We start from the raw sequence: 10,567 nt of genomic DNA on the forward strand, positions 1-10,567 counted from the left end.
TTTGTGGTCTTTGTGCAGTCTTGTTGTAGTTGAGCCTTGATTGCTATTCGCATCTCTGGGAGGAATTGACCTCCAAGCCAACAGGTTGTGAAGACCAACTTCAACTACAGTGGGATTATTGCTGTGCAGGAAATACCCCTATGGAGTAGGACTTGCTTCAGTGGGGCTTTGGTGCTCACTGAGTCTGCCCCTTGAGTGTGTCACTTATGGATGTGTAGAATTGTAATCTGGTATGGTCTGACACTGGCCACTGGGTACACTGGCTCTTGGGTCTCCAGGGAGGTGCAAAGTCAGCCACTGCCTGGGGCCACCCAACAGGAGCTACAGAGAGATCTGCAGATTTCTCCTCTTTGTATTTGGTTTGGAAGTGCCCAGACAAGACCCAGCTGTGAAGCAAGGCAGGCTGGTGCTGGTGCCGGGTCTTGGGCCTTTTATTGATAGTTTTGGGGCTGCTTGACCCAGATGCAGCTTGTTTGACAGATTTTTAGCCTGATAAAGGACAGGCCATTTATATGCAAAAGCCATTGCCCACAGCTTGTGTGGGGTTGTAAACTGGGTGGGGTAGGGTCTCAGGCAATCACCAGGGCAAACAGAAATGACTGCCAGTCAGCCCTGCAGTAGGGTGGTCCCAGCATAGGAACATGACTTCTGCGAGCACCTCTGTCTGGAAGAAAGCCACCTCCGAGTTCCTGCCCCGTTGCCAGACAGTCCGGTTTCTCCTCATATGTGTCTGGGTCCCCCAGAGCCTTGACCAACACTGGAACTCAGAGGAAGCTGGAGCTTGTAACTTCAGTTTGTGGTGCTGGCCTTTTAAGAGGAGCAGCTGGGTCTCCAGCAGCCTGTGTGTCACTCAGCCCCAATCTGCACTGGTTTTTACAGCCCGTAGCTCTTACTGCCTGTAATGACTTCTTTTTCCCAGCTCTGGGATCCTGGGCTGGGCATCTGGTGTGGGGCTGAGACCCCTTGCTCCTCCTAGCACACCTGGTGGTCTTCCTCCTGATTAAAAAAGTGGCACATCTGAGTGCCGGACCAGCCCATTCTGCACCTTCTACCAGGCTCAGTGTGCTTTCTTCTTTACTTCTCTAGCTGTAGTACTTCTACTCAGCCAGCTTTCCAGTGGTTCTGGATGATGGTTGTTCTGTATTTTAGTTGTAATTTTGATGTGGTTGAGGGAGGCAGCGAGTACAGGCATTTGCTTACACCACCATCTTGGTTCTCTCTCCCAGCTGACTTGTTGTGGCCCATCTTGCTCAGCCAAGAATGGCTGACCATAGGATGTAGCTATATTGCATGTCACAGAATAGTCAGTGTTGTTGTTTTTTTAAATCATTGGGTCTTATTCACTTTTTTCTGATCCAGTAACAGATCTTTTCAGGAAGGAAAGGGGTTTTAGAGGCCTTTCAGCAGTGGGAAAAGCATGTCCAATTCTGCCCTAATTTTGGCCTCTTCCAGGCAATCTGGCCTAATACTATTGCAGTAAGTGCCTTGGACACTGTGGTGGAAGCTGGCACAGCTGGCTTCTACCTTGACCTCTGTTCTTGAAGGAGTTGTTCCTCCTGGCACAGGTGAATGACCTTATGTGGGAAGAGGTGTTGGCATGGGGACACATCCTCACTGTGCCATGACATTCTGGCCTGGAGCAGCAGTGGTTAAAACAGAACCTCATTCCTGGCCAGGTGAGGGCACCTTGTTTAAGTGATTTGACTTCTCTAATTCCACATGCTGGACAGTCAGTGTGTGCATATTCCAGGACTCCAGGGTGTGGCAGAAATACTCCCTGCGGATACATATTTCAGCCAGGGAGTGCACTGCTCAAGATAGCCTGGCACAGGCAGCTGGCACTGTGCTGTGGGAGCAGCTGATGGAGAGCCAGAGCCATCCAGACGTTACTTAAAGGGCATGAGGGGCAGCGTTTCCAGCTTCTCCTCGTGCAGCTGTTCTAGCTGTGTGGGTCCCAGCAGGAAGTGACCCCTTGCAAATGGTCCTATGAACCAAGGAAGTCCGAACTGAAATCTTTGACGACTTTGCACATGGAGGATCTGGAAGATTGGGAATGAATGAGATAATCCCTCTGGTTTCTCAAGCCTGTCACTACCCCTGTCACCAACAGGACCTACCCCTGGACCTACCCCTGTCACCAACAGGAAGACATAGAGAATGCAGAAACACCAGTAGTCTTTGCACAGCACATCGGGATTTCAACAGGCCATGCATGGTGGCATCACAGCAGAACCCACCATTTGCAAGGGGTCACTTCCTGCTGGGACCCACACAGCCAGTGCAAAGTTGTCAAAGACTTCAGTTCGGACTTCCTTGGTTCGTAGGGCCATGACACCACCTGGGAGAAACGTGCAGCCTCACCAAAGTGACACATCAGCAGAGAACGAACACTCCTTTCCCTATGCTTTCAAGAGCACTGGGAGTTATCGCTATTGCTTGTTTATCTTTGTCAGTCTGACAGAAGAAAAATGGTACCGCATTGTTTTCAGTTGCATTTTTTAGAATTATTAGACAGCACATATTTATTAGCTATTTGTGTTTGAGCCTTTAACTCCATGGTCCTCCCATGCATCGTGCTGGGGCAGGCAGAGGAGAGCCAGCTGCTGGTCACAATGCCCGCCCCGCAAGTTGGCCACGGACGGTGACCTGCTTCTTCTTGACGGGCTTTTGGTCTTTGGTTTTAACAATTAGTTTCTGGCTCCTCAGTTCTCAGCATTGTGCTTGCTCCTGACTTTCACCTCCTCCCTCACTCGGGGGGAGAGATTTCTTCTGGCTTTGAATATCTCGACCAACCCATTGCCTCTAATCAAAGAACAGGGAATAAGAATATGGGAAAATGTTTGATCTCTGCTCAGGAGTTCACAGTCTAGTCAGGAACAAACAAAACACCAAACCCCCGCCCCTCCAGATGACTATTGAATACTTTAAAGAGTAATATGTATTCAAGAGAGATAACTCCAGGTTTCCTAGGGGCCTTTCAGGAGGTGGTCATCTTTGCCTGTTGGAAGCAAGACGTGAGCTTATTTCACCTGCTGGACAAGGAAGGGAGGGCATCCCATGCAGCAATTGTAGAGACCTAGATGCCTTTGGGGTAAAATGCAAACAAATCTGTAGGCTTGGAGGAAGATGAGCCTAGAAATGGAAAGGGGGTCAGTTTACTAAGCCTCCTATACTCTGCGAAGCAGCGTAGAACTCATTCTGTAGGTAAACAAAAGCTATAGTTACCCAGTGGTCTAAGAGAATGATCATAGCCACTGTTTACTCACTGCTGATTATATGCCAGGAGTTGTGCCGACTATTTCTGCCACTTAGCCTCAGTCTCAGATTTGTGTTCTGGGATAACATAGTTAGCAGTAGGGAAGATGTAATGGAAGAGAGAGATGATCTGCAATAGTTAGAAAACAAGCACCTGGTGGCTGTATGGGGCATGAAAAGCAGAAAAGTTAGGGAGACAGCAGAGAGACAGAGATGATAGGACTGGGAATGTCAGAGGAATCAGGGATGACTGCTGGTTGGCTAGATGAATGGTGTGAGAGGGGATTGTTGTCTGGGAGAGTATAGGAATAAAGCAAGTGTTTTTCATACATCCCCTTGGTTATTCTATTATTGAATTAAAAGACAATGGGCTTGAATCATGAATTCCACCATGTAATAGTGCTGTAATATTGGACCATGCTAATCGCTTATAGTTGAGTACTTACCTAACATCTCTAGGCATCAGTTTTCTCAACTATATTTTTAGATAATCCTACCCCGAAGGAGAATTTTAGTGATTGAATGGTGTATGAATGATAATGATCAGGCAGAGTGCCTGACACATAGTGGGCGTTTAATACATGGAGCCTGTTATCTGTACAGTGGAATCTTTTTAAACAACAACAACAACAACAACAACAACACAGGTTTGCTGATGTACATGTTGTAGTGTTTCATGTAGAAGACACATGATGCCTGGAATTAAAAGGGTGAGAAGAATCAAGCTATTCTCAGGAGAATATAAGCAAAGAAGAAACTTTGATTTGTCTTCTTTAGTGGTATAGAGCTGACATCTTTTTCAAAAATGATATCTGTGCCATATTTTGGAACAAACAATACATCGATGCTGATGGGATTGTTCATAAGTAGATAGTGTCTGTATGTATACAGGCAGCTTTTATATAGTTAACATGTATGTGTTTCATTGTAGGACCCCAAGTCAAATTTGATCCAACAGTGGTTGTCAGAAAAAAGTGACTTTGGAGTCGTTTCCAAAACTTTTCAATTATCTTCCCATCCAATACTTGGTGAATGGTCCATTCAAGTTCAAGTGAATGTGAGTATGAATATATTTTTAGGGGGAGCATTAAACTGATTTAAATAGGTCAGGTGGGGCAGTATATCCAAAGTCATTTACTCAATGAACAGAAAAACATTAATCTGAACATCCAGACAATTTAAGTGTTTTTTAATTTACTATGTTTCTAAATGGGTTAACTTAATTATAATGTATGAGTTTTAATCATTGTTGTCTTTTTCTATAATGTTTCAAGGTTAAAACATTTCACCTTTTAGTATAAAACTGATTAAGTGATGTTTATTTTACTTATTTATTGCATATATTGAGTATTTTAAACCTAAGTAATGAGTACATAGGCGTTATTTAGCAAATTTTATGTCTCAGAATGATGACTCCTATTTTTATTTTTGTTTTAAAACACAGTGACTTTATTATTTATTTTTAATTTTATTATTTTATTTTACTTTATTTTTTTAAAAAAATATAGCTATTTATTTTTTTCTTTAAAAATATATTTTTATTGATGTCAGGAAGGGAGAGGGAGATAGATAGAGAGTTAGAAACATCGATGAGAGAGAAACATCGATGAGCTGCCTCCTGCACACCTCCCACTGGGGATTTGACCACAACCAAGGTACATGCCCTTGATTGGAATGCCTCTGTGTCCATGGATTATGCATATATGCATACAAGGCCTTTGGTTGATTATTTCCCACCCACTTACCCTCCCCCGCCTTCCCTCCCAGATTCTGCACTCTGTTCCATGCTTCCATAAAACACAATGACTTTAAACAGCCACATCAGTCTTCTGTTCCCAGGTCCTTCTTTCCCCCCAACTCTTCCACCTGCTTCCTTTATTTGCTGCTAACTCCTGTAGCTCCGGGATCTAATCAGGCAGGGGCATTAGAATACCATCTGTGATTCAGGTGTTCTCCTGTGCATCACCGAGTGATGTTTGAAGATCCATTGAATGTTTCCTCATTTTTCCCCCTTTGGAATTTATTAACATAAATTTGTGAATAAGACCTTCTGTTGGAACAGGGCTTCTCACTATTGACATTTGGGATAAAAATTCTTTGTTGTGGGCGCTGTCCTGTGCACTGGAGGACATTTAACAGTATCTCTGGGCTCTAACCACTAGATGCCAGGGGTGGTCTCCCCTCTCTCCAAGTTGTGACAATCAAAAATGTCTCCAGACTCCACCAATGTGTCCTGGGGGAGAATGCCCTCCCCTCCTCCATTGAGAACCACTGTATTAGAAGGAATAAGCATTCATTAGCATTAGACCTGAGGTAAGATAAAAGTACCAAGTACTTAATACATAAAAAAGTAAACAGGTTTTCCTTTTGGTTAACATTTTCTGGAACCACATCCTAAAAACAGAACTTGTCACCTTAGTTAGCACCTGTTTTTTGAGCATCTGCATAAAGATGAAGAGCAGCTGGGCTTGTGGGGAGGTTGTACCAGGAAAGGGAGACAGATGGGAAATGAGAATGTGTAGAGGCATGTACAAGGAGGAATGGACACCTGGAGCAGGGGTGATGGACCCTGGGGGAGTAGACAACTGAACTTGTAGAGAAGGAGGAAAGAGCAGACATTTGTGAGACTTAGGAGAGAGGATTTGTGCAGAGGCAGAGAGCCTCATTGTCTGGGATTTGGGAGACGTTTGGAGTATATGGAGAATGATGGGGTTCGAGGATTAGGGAGCATATTGTGAGTTTAAGGAGTTAGGTTTTATTCTCAGTTCCCACTTTTTGATTTCACTATAAAGTCTTTTGGAATTCGTTTTGGTTTGTTCATCCATCATCCATCCATCCATCCAACCATCCATCCATCCATCCATCCATCCATCCATCCATCCATCCATCCATCCAATATGTGTTGAGGGCTTATAGTGCTGTGATGAATACAAGGAAGCTAAACATGTGATCTCTGTTTTCAAAGACCTTTCCTATGGTGAGGAGAATAATATGATGAAAGTTATATGACACCGTGGTGACAGAGAAACAGAAGGCAGTAGAACGGTAAGGTGCTGAGTTAGCGAGGTCCATCCTGTGCCTCCAAGGATGGAGTCCCATTGAGACCACCTTGGGATAAAGAGGATTTATTGTAAGGATGAGCACCAGCGTTTTGGGGACCAGGATTCCCTCTGTCTCTTATGGTCTGCTCCATTTTCTTCAAACACTTCTGACAACCCTTAAGGTGTTCTCTGGTCCAAATCTTTCACGGGCGCATTGGCTCAGCGAAATAACCACTGTCCTTAAAACCTTACAAGCAAGCATCTTCATGGGTAGATGGGCTTCCCGGGGCCAGGTGTCCATCACTGGTCCATTCGGAAAGCACCCAGCGCAATGACCAGGCAGGGAAGTCTCAGGTAAGTGGTGGCCTCTGAGAGATTAATTTGTTCAGTGAATGGTGAACAGAATAAGTACCAGAGGAGAGAAGAGGAAACAATAGTAGAGAAAGACTTCTAGAAGATATGAGATTGTAGGTGGGAAGATTTATAGGATTTCTGGTTTGTGGACTTGACCTATCATATGGCTTAGGTGGGGGGTGGGGGGAAGAAAATTTAGGTACTAAAACAATTAAAAACATTTGCGAAATTTGGCCTTGCTCACCTCTTTAGCCTTCCTCTTCAGTTAAGTGCTACCTTTACCCTTGATCTCCATGCGTTAGACACATATCCCTTAAGTTTCTCAGACTTACCAGCCTGTCTTATCTCAGAGCCTTTCTGTGCTGTCCCCTGGAACACTGTTTTTCACGCAACTTGATTTTGCCCTCCAGTCATTGTAAAATGAATGAACCTCTCTAGACATTTCCATAGCACTCTGTGCTCGTCTTGGTTCATTCAGGTCCCTTTGAATTGATGGTACATTACAGATTATAGTCTTTGGGGGCTTGTTTATCCCTGTACCCCTGGGACCTAGTGCTTTGAACATAGAAGTCAGTATTTATTAAATGAATATACAAAAGCTTTCAAGTAGTCATATGTCTTGAACTAAATATAATTTTCTCTCTTCCACATTCTATAATCATCCTTATTCTTTTGAAGACAGCATGTAGATCAAATACTCATTATTGGTGATATAATATCCCCCCATCCCCTCCAACTTCTGAGGAATAATTGAAAAATAAGACTGTAGGATATTTAAAATGTACAATGTGATTTGTATACATTGTGAAAGGATTTCTCCGCCAGGTTTAATATTAGTGCATACAACTAAGAAAAAATTAGACCTTTATTAAAAAAGAAAAAAAAAAGTCTTCAAAGAGCCACCAGGGGTCAGTATAATCAAAGAAATGTTATGCGAAGCAAAACCCAACTTAGCCTTTGTCTCTGGTTTTTATCTTCTCTTGGTTTCTGCACAGCATTAAAGCACCGTATATTGCTTATTATTGACCTTCTTTTCTTTTAGCCATTAATAATGGCGGAACTATTTTTATTATTTAAGCAGTACAACATTATAGCCTCTCTTTTTGTTTTCCTAAGGCAGTGACAATTCTTAGTATTAATCTCAGGGAGGGGGAAATACTTACTTTCAGGTGAGTGTTTTGAAATCACATTTTGTTTCCGGACAAAATATGAAATGATCCTACTATTACTACTGAAGGACAGTTTATTAAAAAATGCAGGACTTGTCAGAGCTTTGATTTGTAGTGATTATGCAGATAATCAGAGTGGCATTCTTAGGTTGGCATTTCTACAATGTAACATTTACACAGTAAGGATGAATGAGCCATTTCATTTACTGATAACCTTTCTAGATTACTTAAATTGCTTTTGACCTTCAAGTATTCCTTTTCACCGTTAGGATTTGTAACGATGAATAATTATTTCAGCTAGTAAAATTTTCAGGCTTTTATTCTTTTAAAAAAAATTTCCTTTATTATGTAGTCTCTGATGGTAGAGCATAGTAAGTTCTTTATATATTATATCTTCATAGACATGTATTTTTTAAGATGCTAGTTTAATTAAATTGCAGAGCAACTCTTGATACTATTTTTAAGCCCTTTTAAAATTAGTAAAATTTAATGAGAATACTCACTTTTTTGGGGTGCCACCTATGCATATACTCAATTTGCATACCTGCATTGAATGTGAATAGTTTTTCGCTCCTTTGGGGATTGTACTTGTTCTTCTACCTCTCCCAGCTCTTTCTTTACAACATTTTTTTTTAATTGATTTCAGAGAGAGGAAGCGAGAGGGAGAGATAGACACATCAATCTATCTTTTTTTGGGGGGGGTATCTATTTCTTCACTGGTATCCTTGGTTCTTCCAAATAGTTGCACATGTTTGCCCCCCCAAATTTTAAAATTATGGTAAAATACACATAAGCTTTATTCTCTTAACTATTTTTTTTAATTTTTTTTATTTTATTGATTTTTTACAGAGAGGAAGGGAGAGAGATAGAGAGTTAGAAACATCGATGAGAGAGAAACATAGATCAGCTGCCTCCTGCACATCTCCCACTGGGGATATGCCCGCAACCAAGGTACATGCCCTTGACGGGAATTGAACCTGGGACCTTTCAGTCCGCAGGCCAACGCTCTATCCACTGAGCCAAACCGGTTTCGGCCTCTTAACTATTTTTAAGCGTACAGTTCAGTGATATTAAATACATTCGCATTCTTGTGCAACCACCACCACCAACCATCTCCAGAACTCTTTTGTCTTGCAAAACTGAAACTCTGTACCCATTAAACGATAACTGCCCATTTCTCCTGCCCCCAGCCTCTGGCAACTACCATTCGACTTTCTGTCGCTATGATTTTGACTAGTCTAAGTACTTAATATAGTGGAATCAAACAGTATTTGCTTTTTTGTGACCGACTCATTTCACTTTGCATAATATCATCAAGGTTCATTCATATTGTAGCGTATGTCAGAATTTCCTTCCTTTTTAAGACTGAATAATATTCCTGTATAGGATGTACCAGGTTTAGTTGCAAATGTTCTTGCATCTCTGATTTTAAAAAGTGTATTCCAGATTATTAGAAGGCAATTTTAGAGGTTCTTTAAAAGACAGGCTAATGTTGTTGGCAGCAGGGAGGGATCTGGCCACACCAGCCCTCTGTTTGTTTTCTGGACCCCATTTTGACGAGTACTGAATATGTGCCCACAGCCAGGCATCTTAGTTTCCCTCTGTTCCCGAGAGGCAGTGCTGGGTAGTGGAAAAGGTACAGAACTGGGGGCAGGTCCTGATTTATTCATTGGACTCCCTAGCTACTCTTAAGGTGAAACTCTAAGCTACTTTACCTCTCCAGGTGAGGAGCTCCATGAAGCCCCCTGACACTCTAGACTTAATCAGTTCTTGGGGGATAATCTGAATTTTTATAACAGCTTCTCTGGAGAGTCAGGTACAGAGCCAGCTTGGGAACCACTGAACTCTAAAGATAATCTTGTGGTCTCATCGAGCTGAAACGGACTGTAGTTTCTCAGTCCTCATCTCACCCTGGAGCCAGTGCGGGGATGGGGCACAAGAAATAGGAGGTAGACAGCTCCATAGCTCCTCGGCTTGAGAGCCCTCTTTGGAAGCCCGAATTACACATGGTGGGTGTCACGTTATGATGTAATTCAGAAGCGGTCTCATCTGGGTGGTTCCTTTGTGTGTGACAGTCATGTCCACTTGAGTTAGTTGTGGAAAGGCTGGGCTGGGGTGCCAGCAGGCAAGACATTTTTTGGCCTTTCAGGGTGCTCCTTATTGTTCCGGCCGCTGCCCGGGTCAGGTTGCTTGTGCTGTCAGGCTTGTCTGGAGCCAGTTGTCCTGCGCAGAAGAGCACATCTTTGTTTGGACAGTGCCTGTCCTTGAAGCACTCGACACGTAGCATCTGGTCAGCCCTCCTGGCTCGCGATGACAGCCTAACAGGAAGCATGGAGCAGATTGTGACAGGTCAGAGAACAGTGGCATCCTCTCCGGAATGTGGATGTGGCTTCCAGAAACTGTTGTTAGCCTCCGCCTAAAAGACTGCTTTTCTTGGGAAATACCTCAGGTTCTTCCTTCCATGTGCAGTGAGGAAGGAGGGAGGAATCGGTTGTAGAATTTTATTTCTCAGTGTGTCAGCTGGCAGAGATCAGTACTTTGTTCTCTGTTCTTCCACGGGTCATGGTACACACCTCTTCTGCAGCACTTATCGATCAGTGTAATTATTTTCCTTTTTAAAAAAAAATTGTGGCAAGATACACATACCATGAAATTTGCCAACTCTAACTTTTTTGTCTAAGCCGCCATCATAGTTTCCCAAGGTGTTTGCAATATCTCTTAATGGATCTTCCTTAAGTTACTCTTTCC

At 43.0% G+C, this 10,567-nt stretch overlaps 1 protein-coding gene across 1 annotated transcript in view; it reads left to right on the plus strand.

Annotated features, from left to right (window-relative positions):
• Positions 1-10,567, plus strand: part of CD109 (CD109 molecule) — a 112,283-nt gene that overhangs the window by 28,980 nt on the left and 72,736 nt on the right. Inside the window, 1 exon segment of the mRNA XM_015569385.1 lies at positions 4,187-4,312. Coding sequence (XP_015424871.1) covers positions 4,187-4,312 — 126 coding nt within the window.

This window comes from Myotis davidii, unplaced genomic scaffold (assembly GCF_000327345.1).
Source record: "Myotis davidii unplaced genomic scaffold, ASM32734v1 scaffold104, whole genome shotgun sequence".
NCBI classification, from domain to species: domain Eukaryota; kingdom Metazoa; phylum Chordata; class Mammalia; order Chiroptera; family Vespertilionidae; genus Myotis; species Myotis davidii.